The 19,976-nt window shown below is 44.9% G+C and overlaps 1 protein-coding gene across 3 annotated transcripts in view; it reads left to right on the top strand.

Annotated features, from left to right (window-relative positions):
- The window catches only part of smyd3 (SET and MYND domain containing 3), a 602,505-nt gene that overhangs the window by 149,912 nt on the left and 432,617 nt on the right, over positions 1-19,976 (top strand). For all 3 annotated transcript variants that reach the window (XR_010963601.1, XM_067988627.1, XM_067988628.1), the window contains exon 5: positions 7,910-8,046. Coding sequence is in view for 2 of the 3 variants with exons in the window: in XM_067988627.1 (XP_067844728.1) it covers positions 7,910-8,046 (137 nt within the window). In the remaining variant the exon portion in view is untranslated. The remainder of the gene's footprint in view (positions 1-7,909; positions 8,047-19,976) is intronic.

Genomic DNA, 19,976 nt, shown 5'->3' with positions numbered 1-19,976 from the left:
GACTCCAAGCGTGTTGGCAGCCATCTAGTATTTCATCTGTTTTTAATGTGTGAATCTTGACAAGAGTCCCAGCAGGCTCTTTGACTGGGTTGGGAGGTGGAAAAAAGTTGGCAAGGGTCAGGTCACAGCTGATCCCTGATCCTTTCCCTATCTGACATCTACACGTGTACAATTTCCAACACGGTCATTGGTATTGCTGAGGAATGGGCACCCTAGTTGGTTTCCCACTTCTCTTTACTTATCCAGGAATCCTGTTGACTATAGTTGCATTCTCTTATTGCTGCCTTGACTGAGATCAACTAATTCAACACGAACTGATCAAATCTGTGACTTTCCTGGTCTGTTTTTGATGTTGAATCTGAACTACTGGCCACAGGAATACCTTAAGATAAGGTCAAGATATTGAGATCCATTTAACAACAATAGCTTCTCCCAATGAGGAGAACATCTGGTGGTTATGGCCCATCTTCCAGTTACTAGAACAACCTCAGACAAAGTTGTACCTATCTATCCTTAACTGTTCTGCACACTCGCATGGTTCATTTCAGAGACGCCTTCTTCCTGCAGGTCAAATCGTAATAAGGTCACTGAAGCTGTTCTCTGCCTCGTTTTAGCTGTACACATGGCCCCTTTTTCTTAACTGTGGATACATTTTTCTGACCATGTCCATTATGTTCTGACCATCAATATCTCTTTTGAATTTGTTTCAGTAGTACAAGATCGTCCTGCAAATTTAATTGGTCACCCAAGCTTCGATTTGAGGTCAGAGGTGGTAGTAAGATCAAGAATCTTGACAAATGTAGAAGTACGACACTCGGAACGAAGAGATGGAGGTTGCTGATCACACGACTTGTGAGGACAGGCGGAATCTGTGCTTTTGAAGCACTCACTTCCTCATTATAGGTCATGAAGTCGATCGCAATGCAGTGATTCAATCATTGCACTGAGAGAGGGCTGGAGATGGAGAGTACTAAGGCAGTGCAATGTGAAGGGAGTCAATCAATGAAGACTGGGATCATAAGCACCATTTAGTGTTATGAATGGAGTAAATCACAGATGAGAAGGAACAGAGTGATAGGGAGTACAGGAAACCCCTAACTTAATGGAAGAGGAATCCAGAGGTGGTGCCGTCAACTACAACACGGATAGTAATTTGAGAAGAATTAGACTGCCATGAACTTAACTTTGGTGGGAGCCACATGATAATTTGTTTAGAAATGGGTTGTGTCAGACCAGATCAAAGGCTATGAAGGTGCCCAAGGCAACGATGAATGATTACTCTTGAACATCTCAGTGCACACCTATGGAACTCTCATTATCGGTGAGATCACCAGTGGAATGGCCATGTGTAAACCATGCTGATGATTGTGGATTAAGGCAGAACATTCAAGATGATGGACAGTTTGAAAGTTAATGGTTGCTTACATAACGTTGGAAAGTACCAATGGAAGGGTGAAAGTAAGAAAGGTGAAGGAACTTAAGCAAATTTCCAAGCAGAAAGAAATGTCCATGGAAATGGAGATAAATTAGAGTTGACATTGGACAGAGGTATGCATCTTGAGGGCAATGTGGTGGAATTGCAGCAGGAGCAGAGGTCTTATTAGAGCACACAGATTGGAACATCTAACAGACCCAGCCAGGATAAAACTTGATGTCAGTCATTGTGGTTGAGCAATGGAAGAGGGTTCTTCTTCAAGATGATCACGGTTAGAGACAGAGGAGAAAAGTGAGCCAGAAATGTTGGATTTCTTTTTAGGAGAGCTTGCAGCTGTACTGTCAAGACAGAGAAGAGGTTGAAAAGAGGATCCACATAAATTTTATATAAGACACCTTTGGAAACAGAAATGAGGGGCAGAAGGACAGCAGTTGATATCTTTCAGTGAAATTATATTTAGCAGCTATAATGGCGAAAATTTGAACGGTGATAAAGTAAGCTTGGGATGCTTCATAATGTTCAAAACATGAGAATCAATCAGTAGAATTTTTGAGTGGCAGCAGAATGCTGGGCATGATTGAAGTGAGTTGTCGCATCATGACTGGGAGCTAAATATTCCAGGCTATAGGAAGTTTGGAAAGCACCAGGAAATTAGGAATGGAGGAGGAGTAGCAATATTGATAAAAGACACATCTACAGCAGTGCAAAGAAAGGATCTCCCAGCGAGGGTGATCAGGCAGTGAAAACACTGGGTAGAACTAAGCAACAGCAAATAATGCAAGACGCTGGTGGGAGTTGTCTACAGACCTCCTAAAACTAATGATGTAGTGGGTGAATTTATAACTAGAAATCGGAGAAGCATGTAACAGAAACAATGTGGTTATAATGGGAGATTTTAATTTTCACGTGGGCTGGGAGAAGCAGAACAGTTCAAGTAGTAAAGGCAGTGAATTTCTAGAATCGATTCGGGACAGTTTTCTGGAACAATATGTTTTAGAACTGATAAGGGATAAGGCCATACTAGATTTAGTGATGAGTAACAAACCAGAATTATTTAACAATCTGTAAGGGAATATCTTGCGAATAGTGACCGTAATATGATTGCATTTGATATTAGGTTTAAGAGGGTGAAGGGAGATTCAAAAACTAGATTTTATATTAAGGCAATCTTTGAAGTGATGAGAAATAAATAAATTGGGCTGAACTGTTAATCGGGAAACCTACAAACAGTGGGAAGTATTTGGTACAATACAAAACCTGTGCATACCCCTAAAAGGTAAAACCTCCACTTGTGTAGTTAAGCATGGTCAACAATTGAGAGAAGAGACAGTACCAAGCTAATACAAAAGGCTTAAACAAATGTAAGGAAAAGTGGAAATCCAGCAGACTGGGAGAGCTACAAAAACCAATAATGGGATACAAAAAACAATAAGAGGTGCAAAAAGGAATATGACAGAAAAGACATTGCAAGGAATATCTAAACTCGCAGTAAAAGTTTTCATAAATTTATTAAGAGATAAAGAGCGGTAAAAGGGAATGTGGACCCATTGAAGTGGGTGTTCCATGTGGTGGACCCTTTGCAAATATTGTCACGCATCTGGGGACCCACGGTCCCAGCTTCTGTGAGAGAACACTCTCTGCCCAAAGGTAAATAGCGTCAGGCATTCAGAAATCTGATAATGTGGTGGATTTCCGCCCCCCCCCCCCATCACCCTTTGATCTAATGGCAGATGTCTTGGGGTTGCTGGTTTGAAAACCTATGCCTTATGGTAGTGTGATTAAAATATTTTAAATTCAGATTTGTCAGGCAATATTTATGTGATCCCACTGCTCATAGACCACTATAGTCAGTCTACTGGGAAGTGTTTGTGCACAAGAATGTGTCCTTTTGTTCTTGTGACCAACTTTAATGTTGGAATGCTTTCTTCTGTGTGTGGGGGAGGGGAACAAGATTGACTTGATTTATCTTTCAAGTTAACTTTTAAAAAAAATATAAGAAATTTCTAAAACATCTTTTATAACAGCAGAGGTGCGTCTGTGACAGGCGTTCATGAGATAATCCCATTGCCCACCAAAAGAACAAATGGCCAATCCACAATTTTGTGAAGTTGTCATTCCACAAATCTAATTTAGAAAAGCCTACGGCTGTTTACATTACATAAACAATTAAGTAGTGATAGAATGCCAAATCTTGTATTATTCCAGTATGAGATGTTGAAATGTTTTAATTGTCATCACATTTCCTCTCTCAATATCCCAGGAGCTAAGGTATTGATGGTTTTTTTTAATTGTTAAGATGTGTTACCTATTTAACTACACAGTGGACAAGGTAGGATGAGTTTCAGATGATGTACACTAGAAAATTGGTGTTGGATTGAAAGGACTGAGTGGTATTTGTAATATTGAGATCTTTTAGATGGGAGACTTCTGCAGCAATGATCTGGTTGGGGCTGTGTCCTGTAAAATAGGATGCTTCAGACCTTAAAGCATTTGTCTCTTGCGATCTAAAAGTTTTGTGTCCAGCGTGGGCCTGTCACACTTGAAAGTGTACACCTGTCACATTTACACCTGTCACGCCTAAATATCGTATTCATAAAACCACAAATACCCATAGCTGAACAGGTGGGGAACCGACCAATGAAAGAACAGGTATGGAACCAGCGAACTACGGGTAGGGAACTAGCCAATGAATGAGCAGGTACTGTTCCCACCAATCAGGAGCCTTTAGATGGTAAACATCTACCATTGAAACCACTAGCAGGGAGAAGGGAACCATTCAAATCACTTAAAATAGTTTTTGAAAATCTTTTTACCCACTATTGACTGGATAGGACATGGGTCATGAATTACATTTTTAACCCAACAATGTGATTAGAAACTTAATTTTTAAAAAAATAGTTGAAGTTATTTACAAAATTGCTCAATCCCTCTTGGAAATACATCCAATGAGATTTTTGCTTCTGTTGCAGCTGCGTTGTTTTTTTGGCCCCTTGAGTCAGGTTGTATTGGTCTCCCTCTTCAAACCTCTCCACTCAATCCTCTCCCCTGTGCTGCTGAACTGCATTCCCCCTCCCCCCACTCCAAACTGCTATCTAACCTCATTGCTGGCAAATCCCAAAAGTTCACCCCATCTCACTCTTCTCTTCACCACCCCCCCCCCCCCCCCGCCCCTCGTGCTAGCCAATCAGTGGAACCCCTCATCCCCAGAGATGCTAATTGCCAGGTCTACTAACCCCAGAGCAGTCTTGTATTCACACTGATAAATTCGATAAGAGATCCACTAGTCTTTTTTAAAAAGAAAGGAGTGGCAGCTGTAATCTATTTCTCCAATTGATCACTAATTTTTCTCTGCCTGATCCGGTTTTAATTCATAATATACGCTGCAAATGCTGGTTCAGAACTGGCTCTGATTTGAAGTAAAATGCGATCAAGTTTGTTTAAGCTAGCTTCTATTTCTAAGAGTACGTCGGAGCAGATAGATATTACATACTATAAAAAGTGTGACCTTGCTTCTCCAGAAACTATAAATGCACACAAAGGAATTTACACAATGCAATAAAATCAAGGCACATAAAAGGTCTGGCTTTCTGAAAACATAGAACAGCAGTCCTGTTGGCTGAACACATCATATAAACATCTGTGCCCATATTTGGGGCTTCTGTATTCAGGATTCCAGTTTGTAAACTAGTATAAAAGAATGGAAAGAAAGAAGGAATGAACTTGCATTTATATATATATACCCCTTTTCATGACCATGGGTTGTCCCAAAGCGCATCATAGCCAATGAAGTACTTTTGAAGTGTAGTCACTGTTGTAATGCAGAGAAACTCAGCAGCCAATTTGCACACAGCAAGGTCCCACAAACAGCAGTGAGATTAATAACCAGTTAATCTGTTTTAATGGTGTTGATTGAGGGATAAATGTTGGCCAGGATACTGGCAGAACTCCTTTGCTGCTCTTCAAATAGTGCCATGGGATCTTTTACGACCACCCGGGAGGGCAGATGTGGGCTTGGTTTAACGTCTCATCCAGAAGACAACAGCTCCGACAGAGCAGCACCATCTCAGTACTGCACTGGAGTGTCAGCCTGGATTATGTGTTCTGCAGTGGAGCTTAAACCCACAGCCTTCTGTCTGAAAGATGAGAGTGCTGCCACAGAGTAATGGCTGACAGCTCATATTTATAATGCTGTTGAGTTGTCAGTGTAGCATTAAATACCCTTTTATTGTAGATGTAACCCTACCTCTCTGAAATTTGTTTTTGTCCCATGGTTTAATCGTGTTTCATTTATTAAGGATTTTCTCCATTCGAATTAGAGACTAGCGGGGGTGATTTTAATCCACAAGACCGGGTGGGTTGAGGGCGAGTGGGAGTTGAAAATAGTTGTTTTTTGGGTCGTAACCACAACCCGGCTTTATTTCCGGGTTTAACATCGGTGCGTAAAAGTACTGGCTTCCCACTGGGAACGCAAAGTCCGAAAATTTGATTGCGACCCAAAAAGACAACTATTTTCAACTCCCACCCGCCCCCAACCCACCCGTTCTTGGGGTTTAAAATCACCCCCCAGGCGTACATACCATTTCCATCAGTATAGATTAATCAAATCCACTTCAATATATTGGCCTCTCGCTGCAGCAAACAGTCAAATTCTGTAAATACAAATGAGCGGTAACATCAGCACTTTCAAATGTATAGGACGTAATTGCAAAGTGCACAAGATGGCCAAAAAGGAAATCGTTAGAAAGAGGAAAGAATAACCTTGAATTTATAGAGTGCTTTATTACCTCTCTCAGAAAGGTCCCAAAGTGCCCAACAATGAATTGCTTTGAACTGTTGTTTTTGTAGACAGATGTAGCCATTTTGTGCAAAGGAAGATAGCACCAATAGCCATGAGATGAATGACAGAGAGGAGCTGGGAGTTCTCAAAGTAATGGCATGGCACCTTGGATGTCCACCTGAACTACTGGATCAGGTAGACAGGCTCTCAGTCTTATGAAAGGACAGCACTGCAAAGCAGCGCTCCCTCAGTACTGCACTGAAGGGTCAGCCTAGATTATGCGCTCGGGTCCTAGAGTAGGGTTTTAAACCCGCAACTTTCTAACTTGGAGGTACAAGTGCTACCAACTGAAGTAATCCTGAAAACTCGCAGAAATAAACCTGAAAGCTCTCTGTGAATTAAACAACAAAAAAAAGCAGAATACTGCAGGTGCTGGAAATCTGAAATTAAAACAGCAATGGTCCATAACATTTTTCACTGCAGAGATACCACACGTTCCAGCTCAGTGACTCAGGCTCCACTTTAAGAGGCCTTGAAATTGCTGCTGAAGACCTGATTTGCTGCCCATGGGATGAAGTCTGTGTCTGGGTTCGACTGGATTTGCCACAAGAAGAACCTGAACAATGATTCCGAAAACATAAAATATTTGGCTGAATATCCATGAATGCACGGGGAACAATATAAAATTTTCCTTTCACTTCTTTGCCTATTTACCCGTTGCAAAGATGCATCGTTGCTGTGTCACTGTGTTCGTTAAAGGCCTGTCTTACATACATAAGTCAGATGTACAAGCCTGTAGTCAGTTGCTGCAGAGCAAGCCTTGAAAAATTGAGTCCTTTTTCCTTTAGAACAGGACAGGCGATTTGATAGAATTTTATGTTTAAAATTATGGAAGGACGGGACAGGGTAGATAGAATCAGACTGGTTCCAGTGGTTGAGGGGTCATATACAAAGGGCCACAGATACAAGATTAAATGCAAAAGGTTTAGAACTAAGAGTGGGAGACACTTCTCGAAACAGTGAGTGGTGAGGCTGCGGAATTCACTTTCAGGGTTAGTGGCTGAGACAGAAACTATGCCGACGTTCAAGATCAGATTGGATAGGTGAATGAAGGCAAAAGGGATGATGGGTAATAGGAACAGGGTGGGTAGTTGTGCTTTGGAGGGTAAACGCCAACAAGGACTGGTTGGGCCAAATGGCCTGTTTCCGTGTTGTAACCTTCTATGTATTTCCAGAACTGCTGGCTCCAGACAGGGAAGCAACACACACACACTGACCTCTGAGCTCGACAATTTATGGGTGCTCATCCGTGAATCTATCGTTTATTAGTTTTGTGGTATAAGGGCATTTCTCGCATGATTTACTTTTGCCATCGGCCTCTGTCTCGTCTAAACAAAAACAAATCGCGCCAATTGTCGCCAAAGATTTGAAGAGGACAAATGCCTCCCGCAGTATTCTGCCGTTTTGATTGATCACCCATCCTGAAAGTTGCTGTCCAGTTTTGTTTTTTTACACCGAGATGAGTGGCAGGAGCTTGTTGTGTGCTCTGTGTATGTTGTTTACCTGTCAAAACTGCAAAGATGTATATGCTTGTGCCCGCTTCAAATTGAATTGGGGAGTAGATGTGTCTAGACAGAACAGCTGCCATGAGACATTTTTATTGTGGTTGATGGCGAGTTTTGTTCATTCCTTCCCAGATATCAAAGAGATGAGTGAAGAAATGAAAGGAGGCCTTGGGCAACTTACAGCCATGCTGCAATTTTATATGAAAGAGGAAGTTCACGACGCATCCCAGCTGCCTCCTGGTTTAAATCTTCTTCACCTCTTCGGTCAAGTAAGTTTTTTTTTTGAACTTACTGGCGTGAGGATTAAAATATTACTGAACTGACAGTGGCAGTGCGCCATAGACTAGTCCTGTAAATGACTGCCTCTGATGCACTAAATTGAAGGCTAAGTGTGTTTGCTGGATACGGTGAAGTATTGTGGGTCTCTGAATTGGGATAAACCCAATATAATTGTGTACAACTGATACTCGAAGGTCCTGCTGCGTAAGAATGTTAGTCTGTATGGATGTTCATCACGAGACACGACAAAGGGAATAGAAACGATTGAAGAACTCATCTGCTGTCAATTAGCAGCATTTCTGTGCCGTAACTTTCTATGATTCTGCTGAAGAGCAGATATTCCTCTTTGGTAAATGTTGTAAACAATGCCGGATAGCTGTCAGTGAGTTGCAGCACAATCCAATCCCTGGTTTCAGATGGAAACATTAACAAGTTGAGTTTCATTTGTGTACTTTATGATCGTAGCTGAAGCTTTTGATTGAGTTCATGTGTTGCAATTCACTGCAAGGTCAAGTATCAACACTTAATGTTAAAAATTCCAATAAAACGCAGTGTATTGTTTCCCGGTAAACTCCTCCTGTTCACAATTTCGATACCCCGAGGTCTTTTAGTCATAGCTTTTGCAACCCACAAATCCTGGAACAGCACTTTTATTTGATGCATGCATTCACTCATTGTTCTGATGTGCAATTGTTGGGGAATTCCAGTGAGAGTGAAACTCCCATTAGCTGATATCATTGGCTCTTAAGGTGGCTCTTGGGTTCAATGTGGCACATAAACAGCAACCGATTGGATTTCATTCCAGTGAGCAATGCGTGGGGCAGACACGGGGGTTGCGATTCTACCCACTTAGCTTCGAATAATGGTGTAAGATGGTTCCCTGATGGGTAGGGTGATGCTAGCTGAGCAAGCTTACCAATAATCTATGATGATAACTTGTTCATTCTACTTAAACAGTACCACTAAGCTAATTGAGAATCCCTTAGTCTTGTCTCATGCCAATCTCTGTACAAGTTCTCTGAGCTTGGGTAAATGGAGTGCCTTCCTACAAGGTTAAGGGAGTACATTACACATCAGGAAAACAGAAACTCTACTCATTTGTTCTACTTATAGACTCTTAATGGTGATGGCAGACGACAAAAATCTTTATGTATGCGCCTTAGTCGAGACTGCAGTGATTGATGAAATCATGATGTCTATGCGTTGACTGCTAACTCATTATACTTCTATGGAAAGACATGCCTTCTTTCGCCTTCAATATAATCATTCAGCTATAAAATAAAATATTCGGAATTGTGTTGTGGGATACAACCCGCAATATCATACACTGCTCAAACTCACATCTTCATTGTTTAGTAACATTCAAATAACTCCAGTATATTGCACACATCTACTCACTCCTTGTGGATCCACGACAAGATAAAGCAGCCCGCTTGATTGGCACCCCATCCACCACCCTAAACATTCACTCCCTTCACCACCGGCGCACAGTGCCCGCAGTGTGTACCATCCACAGGATGCACTGCAGCAACTCGCCAAGGCTTCTTCGACAGCACCTCTCAAACCCGCGACCTCTACCACCTAGAAGGACAAGAGCAGCAGGCACATGGGAACAACACCACCTGCACGTTCCCCTTCAAGTCACACACCATCCCGACTTGGAAATATATCGCCGTTCCTTCATCGTCGCTGGGCCAAAATCCTGGAACTCCCTTCCTAACAGCACTGTGGGAGAACCGTCACCACACGGACTGCAGCGGTTCAAGAAGGCGGCTCACCACCACCTTCTCAAGGGCAATTAGGGATGGGCAATAAATGCCGGCCTCGCCGTGAACGAATAAAAAAAAACACCGGAAGAGAAACTGCTCAGGTGTACTGACAGGTAAGGGAAGGTGGCAGCCTCGCATTTTGTTCAAATTCAGCAGTGAATTCTACACTTGTATTGATGCCAATTAATGGAATTAATAGTGGCCAGTGTGTTTTATTTTGCTCCGTGGGTGAGCAGGAGGCGAGATTAATAATTGAGCTAGTTTTTGGACAACACTAAGTTTCTGTTCATAATAGTGATATATATATAAAAATCTTGGGCTATAAATTGGGCCGTGTAGCGCCCGTTTTTCAGATGCTAAGGTTCTAAAATGGCGTCCGGAATGCGCGTGCTCGCTTCTAGCGTGACGTGCGCCGGATGCCATCTTGGTAAAGGCATTTGTGCACGTGCAGATAACGAATGCCGGCAGCATGCAAAGTAAGGAGAACATGTGTTAGATCAGAGTGCAACGCTGATTTAAGGGGACAGATACCATTTTGGCACTCAACGCTCAAGCCAATGCATTGTCTTCACCTCGCACAGCTGAACATGTCTTAGACAGCCTGGAGGACCCCCCCACCAGTGCTATTTAAAGGGATCATGCAGGTGTTGCTGGTTAGTTGCTGGATTATTGCTTCTGGCTGCTGGTACAATTGTACGTGTTTGTTGAAGCTGCTTATACTTGGAGAGAGTTGCTATAGTATATAAAGAGATGTTCGGCAGATCCTGCATTACCATTGGTGGCAGTTACAACAGTGTGCTGAACAAGAGTCCTGGCGACCATGAGTGGCCTGCTAGGGCTTCCACTGGGCGTTGAACACGACTGGGAACATGCAGAGAGGCCATGCAGAGCAGGCCAAGCTGCAAGGGGAGGGAGGAGGAGGCGGCGCAGGGCACTGAGCAGGAGCCATATTCCATGAGAGCTTTCGGGGAACAATGCTCTTACCTCAACCTGAGCGAAGACCAGGGCATCTGATGGCTGCGGTTCATGAAAGAGGTTGTAACAGAGATATGTCAACTGCTGCAGCCACAACTACAGCTTCAGAGCAGGGCAAGGACAGCATTGCCTGAGGCTGTGAAGGTAACCGTGGTGCTGAACTTTTACGGCTCTGAATCCTTTCAGGCCTCTGCTGGCGATATGTGCAACATCTTGCAGTTTGCAGTGCACTGCTGCATAAGGGAGGTCACTGAAGCACCGTACAAGCTGCGCAACAGATTCATAACCTTCCCACTCGACAGAACGAGCGAGCACGAGGGTTTGCTCGCATTGCAGGCGTTCCCATGGTTCAGGGTGGCCATTGCCTGCACGCACATTGCCACGCGTGCTCCACGTCTCAACTCGGCCATCTTCATGAACAGAAAGGGCTTTCAATCCCTCAATGTGCAGCTGGTGTGCGACCACACGCAACGCATCATGCAAGTTAATGCCCTCTACCCTGGCAGCCGTCATGACGCCTTCATTATGCGGCAGTCCAACGTCCCATCTATCTTTGCACTGGCACGGCACGTCAAAGGCTGGCTACTGGGTGACGAGGGCTATCCCCTCATTGAGGTGGCTCATGACTCTGGTCAGGAACGCACGCTCGCATACGTGCAGAGTAGGCCGACAATGAGAGCCATGCGGCCACACAGACCGTTGTCAAGCACACCCCAGGCATCCGAAAGCAACGCTTCTGCTGCCTGGATCGTCCCGGAGGAGCCCTGCAGTACTCCACTGAGCGGTTGTCGAGGTTCGTCATTGTATGCTGCGTGCTGCACAACCTCGCCCTCATGAGGGGACAGCCCTTGCCACCCGGCAAGACCCTGAGCCCGAGGACGGGCACGCAAGGAGGCAACAAGGTGCACAGGCCCTGTCTGCTCCGGCTCTGCGTGCTCACCTTATTCATGAGCAACTTCAGTAACCTCAATGATATCTCCCAAGTCACCAACAGTCCTACACTCCCCACCTGTCCTCTCCCACATGACCATCAAATCGTACTCCATATGATTACACAATGCTTGCTCCCACAGCTCATCGCATCAATAAAAACAACCACCAACTGCGACTTCAAATACAAATTTATAGTGTTACACATTAACTCAAGTCTACAACATTACACTATTCCCTCATGTGCATTCCCTCAGTGCCTGTCGATCGTGTGCCTTTGCCTTTCCAAGTGCTCCTACGCGGTGCATCCCCAGTCGCTAGAGCACGGGTGATGGAAGGCCTTCAATTGAGGAGCGTGCAGATGGCCTTGGAGGGCCCGGCTTCAGACTGCACCATCTCGGCATGGGCTGCGGCAGTCCGGCCTGGCTGGCTGATAGTCAACAGCAAGGGTTGGGAGCAGGAATGCCGTCGTCTGGAGAGAGGACAGCAGGTTCGACTGCCATGGCGCAACTGCCACTCTCCCGGGGCGATGCCTCAGCATTCCTGGTGATCAACTGGAGAACAGATTGCTGGAGTGCTGTGACGCCCTGGAAGCCCCGTTCCACAGTGGTATCCAAAGCCACGATAGCAACAGTCTGCGCTTCCATAGCAGCAGTCTTAGCCTCAACTGAAGCATGCAGATCTTCGATCACTTTGGTTTGTGCTGCAATGGAAGCCGCGACATCGGTCATCAGACGCTGCATCGTGGTGGGTTCCACAAGTATGCTGATGGAAATGACCACCCATTCCATGTGGGTAAGGATGGGCTCCAATCTCTGCGCAAAGCCCTGTGCCAAGCTCCAGTTGGACCCCTCCATGCCCCTTGATGTTGTGCGCAGGCTTTCTGGCAGACGTTCCAGTGCACCAAGCATTTGGTGGTATAGGCCCATCAGCTGCTTTCTGTAGCCTGGCCCATCAAAGTGATCACCTGACTCCTTGGCAGCAGAACCATTGTGCGACCTCGCCCCCCCCCCCCCCCCCCCGCCCCCGCCCCAGCTCCTGCGCACGTGTGCCCGGTGTCTCACCACGTGCAGACCCCTCCTCTAACCTAGCCTCGAAAGGACCTACATTGTCAGTACCTGAGCTGGTGGATGCGTCAGATCAAATGACGTTGCGGCTTCATTGTCTGTGTCTTCCCCCTCCTCCTCCTCCTCCTCCTCCTCCACCTCGGACGGTGCCACCTCCAGTTCCTGGGTATCTGCAATGACAAAGGTTGAGTTGTGGAGCGGGCGAGGAGCAACTAAGACGTGCGTGCTGACACCCTTATGCAGCACCTGAGTCAGAAAAGATTGTGGGATGAGGGGGATGTGGGAAACGAGGAGGAGGATTAGGTATACAGAGACCCCCGTCGTCGGGACTTCCAGCGCTGCCAGTGGCCACGGCTGCAGCGACAGCCCGCCCAATGATCTTCAGCGCGCTCTCTTCCACGGGGGTGAGGACACGTGGGTGTGCCTGTCCTCCCTCAAGTCTCTCTTGCTGCCGGCTGTTCTGCGCCACCTTCTTCTGTGAGACAAAGAGAAGTGTGTCAGTGAGTGCCCTGCAAGATGTTTGGGTGATGTGCCTGTCATGGTCGAGCAGCTACCAGTGTGTGTGACCAGTGAGTGGTGGGTGTGGGAATTGCACATGTGGTCCTATGTGAGGATGAGATGCAGCATACGAAGTGCAGCGTCGTGTATGGATGGGCAGCGTTTGTTTGTGGGTGGGTGACGGGGGGGTATCGTGCATGGAGCAGTGGTGCAGTTGGTAGGATGTGCCACTTGACACTTGCATTCACTCACCTTGACCACTCGTGTTAAATCATTGAACTTTTTCCAGCACTGCATCCACGTGCGTGGTGCACTGCTCCAGCCATTCACCTCCAGGGCCACGTCCTCCCACTGGCTCCGCAGCTGGTGTCTGGAGGGTCTTGTGCAACCTTGCGGATACAGGATGGCTCTCCGTTCGTTCACTCCCTCCACCAAGGCCCCCAGTACGTTGTCGGTGAACCTCAGTGCACGCTCTCTTGCCAGTCCAGCCATTCTGGTTGTTATCCTCCACTGCTTGTATTGACAGTGCACCTCCCCTTTAAGAGGTGCTGGCCACGCCCCATATTGGGCCTCTGCTGGTGCATGCAACCACTCAACAGCATGGTGGCTGCACGTACAGATCATAGAAATGAGACCTGAATGTCACGTGCTGCCTGCATCGGAAACATCGGGCACGGGTTAATGGTGCACCGCGACAGTCACGCCTGGATTCGGGAGTTATCAAATTTTACCCCCCTTGTGTATGCGGAGAGGTCATGTCAACTTTTCCATTACGTCCATCTTCATAGTGGAAACTGGCTATGTAAACCGTCACTGAATTACACCGTACTCCTAGTGGAAGTGCTGCTATGGCTTGGCCTATTGTATCACCGTGCCACCAGAATGCAAATTTGCTTCATGACCAGCACTGCTGGTATTAACGCAACTTTGCTCATTTCATCCTTTTTTTTAGAATACATTTTTTAAACTCTAATATGACAGTGCATGTTTTTTTTAAGGTGCTAAACCCTGATTTTAACTCAGTTTTTTGAAATATATAACTGCTATCGGGAGAGAGTCCTACCCAGTGTTACGGTAACGCATGACGTCAGCTGGAGATGCTCTGAATTTTATCCGTGTCTCTACATGTTGCGCAGACCTGGGATGTGTCTGAGATGTTGTAATTATGGCGGGGTGTAAAGCATGCTGTCCCGAGTTTACCGTATCCGATGCAGCGTGAAGTGTAAAGTGACGGTGCTGCTTTGTGGGCCCGTGTGCACTTTCATTGCCAAGGAGAGTTCAGTATGCTCCAAACTTGTCTCACTTTGGTCACATTAGAGCAGAGTTGATCTCAGCTGAGCTACGCTTGTCCTGTGTCTCTCTCTCTCTCTCTGCACTTTCAGACCAGTGCATTTTCACAGTGCTGTCCGCTTGTGCGATGCCCGGCTTCCCAGTGCGCTGACGTAAACCGACACTTTCCTGTTCCTTTCAGCTCATCGTCATGTGAGAGCTCTCAAACCCTAGTGAGCGCTCTGCAATGATTTGGATTCTGGTCTTTGTACCCCCCGTGTACACTTGGAAGGCACTGCACAAGTGGGCTAAAGGTACCTCCATGGATTGAATTAATGGGAATTTCTGGAAACCCGAGGGATACCGATAACTGTCTGTTGCAAATGAACGTTTGCATTTATGTCGGTTTACTTTCTCTTGATCTACCTTGGAAATAGTGCTGGACGAGGCAGATTTGCTTCAGCATCGGTTTGCATCAGCGCTTTACATTGAGTGAGAACAAGAAAGTGAACCAGCCCTCAATAAAACCCACTGAAGTACCTTGGCTTTCCACATACTTCTAGCATGAAGGCCTGCAGTGATTTATTTTCCAGGTTGCAGTCCCTTGAAGGTGGGAGCTTGCTGTGCTGATGCAATCGTCAACTGGGGTCCGAGTTCATCAGCTGATCTTTATTTGTGTTTAACAGTCGAATTTTAACTTTCATATTTACAGGAGATGCTTGGGTGCCTTCACCTCTGTTTGTTACTGCTAGCTGTCAATTTAGAGCAGGTTTTGCCTTTTACCACTGGTGCTGATTTTTGTTGTTTTTTTGCAAACAGCCAAAGGAAGGAAAATCCCCCACTGTCTTTTACAGTTTGCTTTTACTTTGTATGTTTTTTTTGTGTGTGTGGTGCCATATTCATTTTCAATTAAACTAAACAAACGTAGATGTCAAATATATTTATGACTGCTGCTTTGCCAGTATCCTGAGGTGTTTATACATGTCGACTCATGATGCAAGATACGCTGGGGCTATTAGAGGAGATTTGTTTCTCCTAAATGTGGAAGAATACCCCACTTGTTTTCCTACTTTTGGATATAATTTGACAGGCTGTTTTTAATTGTCTGATTTTGAGATGGTGACCACGTGGTTCTTTCTGACTTGGCATTCGAGCTAATTTCTTCCCAAAACTGGCAGATCTCGGATGTGCTGAGCTAGGATTTTGAACAGCAATTGCAATTCATCTGTTCTGGTGTTTTGTTCCGCTGCATCATTCACCCAGAACGTTACTAACACGGTCATTTATCTGTAAACAGATCCAAGGTGGGTACGTTATCCCTATATTTTAGGAATTGTTAGTTTAATGAGTATTTAATCTGTAAGACCGTATCACTGATTGTCCAAATCATTAAAAGACCACTTGTAAACATTTTTAGTGTTTGATTTAATCTTTTGTAGCTTTCCTTTTGGCCAAAATGTTTTTTTAAAAAAAAATCTCTTCCTGCAAATTTACCTCTGCTTGTTTCCCTTCTCTCTACTAGTTTGTCTTTTTACATTACAACAGTGGCTACACGTCAAAAAAGTACGTCATTGACAGTATACGGCTTTGGGACGTCCTGAGGTCGTGATAGGCGCCAGTCTTTCTTTCCCTCTTTCTCTCGCTTCTACGCCTCTGACACTTTATATCTCTTGCGCTCTCTCTGCCTACATGTCTCGTTCTCACACACGATATGTAAATCTCTGCAGTTTTTAATCCCCTGGGGTGCCTAGTGGACAAGCACGCGATGCCACAGCCGATTTGCTGCCTCGGGATTTGGGTGGGGAACTTGTTGCTTTGGGCTTCAAATGGAAATCCCTGGCCTTGCGGTAATTCCCTCTCACAGCACAGAGTCTCCACTTGGTGAGAAGCAGCAGTGTAGGTGAGCCTGGTACTGAGAAGGTCAAACAAGTGGTAGATTGCCTCTCTGAACAGGGTTGGGGATGGGAAGATTGGACGGGTAGGGTGTCTCTAAGAATTCGGGGAATTGGGGGGGAGGTTGGTAACAGGGCATGGGGGAGAGTAGGTATGTGAATTAGGGAAGGGGGGGGTTGTCAGAGTGGGTAGAATGTCTCTGTTGACTGTGGAGGGACGGAGATGGAATTCCTCTGTGAAGTGTAAGGAATCTTACAACACCAGGTTATAGTCCAACAGTTTTATTTGAAAATCACAAGCTTTCGGAGCTTACCTCCTTCGTCAGGTGAGTGTGGGATTCCATGAAAGGTTTCTCCACACTCACCTGACGAAGGAGAAAGCCTCCGAAAGCTTGTGATTTTCAAATAAAACTGTTGGACTATAACCTGGTGTTGTAAGTTTCCTTACATTTGTCCACCCCAGTCCATCACCGGCATCTCCACATCTGTGAAGTGTGGGAGAAATGAGTTTGTCTCAGAATGGGGAGTGGAGTTGGATGAAGGGATTGCCTCTGTGAACGGAGAGCATGATTCTTAATGTATCTTTTGGGGAAATGATAGTCTGGTTGGTTTGTTGAATATGGATAAATCGAGCAATTGTGAAATGAAATACTTGTTAAGATTCACCAGATTGCATCAAGTTTAAACACAAAACGTCTATATTTTCTAGGGGAGCGCAGTCTCATGAATTTTAAAATGTTAGAATGCCGTATTTTAATTAGACACCAGCAGATTGAAACTGCAGTTTGCAAACAGAAGGGATAATTAACCATCTTGTCTGCCTCTGATTTGCAAAGGAAGGGGGTAAAAGTAATGAAAATGTGATGAGAGGGCGTCCATTGGCAGTGATCTCCCTTTAGTCAGGCAGTTAATAAACGATTGCCACTCAAATCTCCATGCCCTTGAAATGTACTTAAAATGGGAAGGGGGAGGAGAGAAAATACGAGGCTTAACCTTTATCTGTTCTATTGGCTGCTGCCCATGTTTTGTGTGCTGAGAATATGTTCTGGTTATCATAGGTTTCTTAGATACTGTCTCCAAAAGCATTGCAGCTGTTGTGTTGAATCAGGCTTGTTTTGCCTAAGATTGTCGCTTAATATTAAGCACTGCACTGTACCAGTGCGAACAGATGGCTAAAAGATACTTGGCTCATCCTGGAATAGAAGTTTAACCTCCGCACGCTGTAAATCAGCTACTTTCAGGAAAATTGATGAGCCCTTGTTTTCTTTTTTGGGATATGTAAAAGAAACATTTGGATTCAGTCCATTCTGTAATTTCATTTGAGAGGGAATTAGGCAAACAGTTGGAATAAGAAAAAAAGTTCCAAGGTACGGGGAAGAGATTATATAGCTCTGAGTGGAGCTAGCACAGAATGGCTTCCTTCTGTGCTGAAATTTCCGTGATTCTATATACAGTACGTCAATGTAACATTCAGAAAATGCTATCACGATAAGATACATTTTACACGAGGGCTCTGCCTCTTACTCTTCTGCCATTTTGAGTCTCTGATGGCGGACAACCAGAATAATGGAAATTGCCGGAAATGTTGAGACCGTTCGGCCCATAATGCCTGTGCTGGTGCTAGCTCTTCAGTTGAAGCTTTCCACTCTCATCCCAATATTGCAGCCTTTTCCCATATCCCTTCATATTCATCCTATTCCCCTTTCCTTTTAAATGATATTCTAGTCCCTGCCTCAGTAGCCACTTGTGGTAAAGCATTCCATGGTTTTCATGTGAAAGATTTCTTCTTTCTTCTCCCTTCCAGTCATAATCCTGAGTTTATGTCTCCTTCTTAGATGTGCCAAACTGTAGAAGCAATTTACTTAACCTTCTCAAAATCTCCAATCATTTTGAAAACTTCGACTGGATCTCCTCTAACTGTAGCTGTTCCAGTGAGAGGGAAAAAAAACATTTTTTTGAGCCTTTGTTCATAACTATAACAGCTCATTCCTGGTATCATTCGAGTGACTCTGCGCAGTTTCACCTCTCAGTGGCTCTCCCTTTAATGGGATGCCTGGAACTGAGCGTAATGTAACTATTGCCTAACCAATCTTTTGTACAAATTCAACATCACTTGTTTTTTTGTGTTCAGTGGCGATACGTATAAACTCAGATTTCCACTTGCCTTTTTATGGCCTTGTTACCTCTGCTCTCAGGCCGATGTACCGGATTTCTACAACTGTTCTTTCACTCTGGTACAAATCACATTTAAGGTATCCTTCCATTCATTGCTTTCTCTCAAATGTATGACTTCACATTTCTTTGCTTGAATTGAGGGAGAAAGGAATAGAAGGATATGCTGATAGGGTGGGAGGAGGCTCGTGTGGAGCATAAACATGGACCAGTTGGGCCGAATGGCCTGCTTCCTTGCTGTAAATTCTATGTAATTTCATGAACTGTATCTCCCTATTTCACTAACCTGTCTCTGTCGTCCTCCACTCTCTTGCATTTTACTTCACTGTTTGCCATTTGATATCAACAGCAAATGTCATTGTCGCTTCTGATGTGCCGAAGTGCAAATCAAGGGGCCAGCACGATCCCTGGGCACGTCACCACCCACATTCTGCCAATTTGAACAGCACCAATTTAACCTTAACTTCAGTCCCCGGCCTTCTCTTGATCTATGTAGCTATATTCCCTTCAATACCACGTGGCTTCATTTTTACAATAAGGCTCTTGTGTGGCGCATAATAAAATACCATCCAGAAGTCCTTACAGACAGCATCCGTTGCATTCCATTTAGTTATGCACTCTGTTGTTTCATCAAAATTCACTCAAACTAATCAATCCCGACCAGCGCTTTTAGGAACATAGGAACAGGAGTAGACCAATCAGCCTTTCGCGCCTGTTCCGCCGTTCAATTAGATCATGGCCGATCTGTATCTTACCTCCATCTACCCGCCTTGGTTCTGTAACCGTTAGTACCCTTGCGTCACTAAAATTTATCAATCTCAGTTTTGACATTTTCAATTGACCCTCAGCCTCAACAGCTTTATGGGGGAGGGATTTCCTGATTTCCTGATTTCCACTACCCTTGATGCGAAGAAGTGCCTCCTGACATCACCCCGGAACAGCCTAGCTCTAATTTTAGGTTATGCCCCCCCTTTTCTGGATTCCCCCCTCCAGAGGAAATAGTTTCTCTCTATCTACCCTATCAACTCCTTTAATCATCTTAAACACTTCAATTAGATCACCCCATAATCTTCTATACTGGAGGGAACACTATCCTATGCAACCTGTCCTCATAATTTAACCCTTTTAGCCCTTTTGCAAGTCTATGCCAATTGTAGACCCACAAAAACCAGGGTCAAGTCTGCTGTCAGGATAAAGGAGCCAGATTTAGCACTGCGAACTCATCAGCAGACTACCCTGCCTGTGCCTGCTTTTGTGGCTATGGTGGTGATATGGCTGATCCAGTGCAGCTTCTGGTCAATAGTGACAGCCAAAATATTGATGGGGGAGACTCGGTAACGGTTGTGCC

This window comes from Heptranchias perlo, chromosome 8, assembly GCF_035084215.1.
Source record: "Heptranchias perlo isolate sHepPer1 chromosome 8, sHepPer1.hap1, whole genome shotgun sequence".
In the NCBI taxonomy this organism is placed as follows: Eukaryota; Metazoa; Chordata; class Chondrichthyes; order Hexanchiformes; family Hexanchidae; genus Heptranchias; species Heptranchias perlo.
Note: the sequence above shows the minus strand (reverse complement) of the source record. Positions and strands in the feature narration are given on the sequence as shown.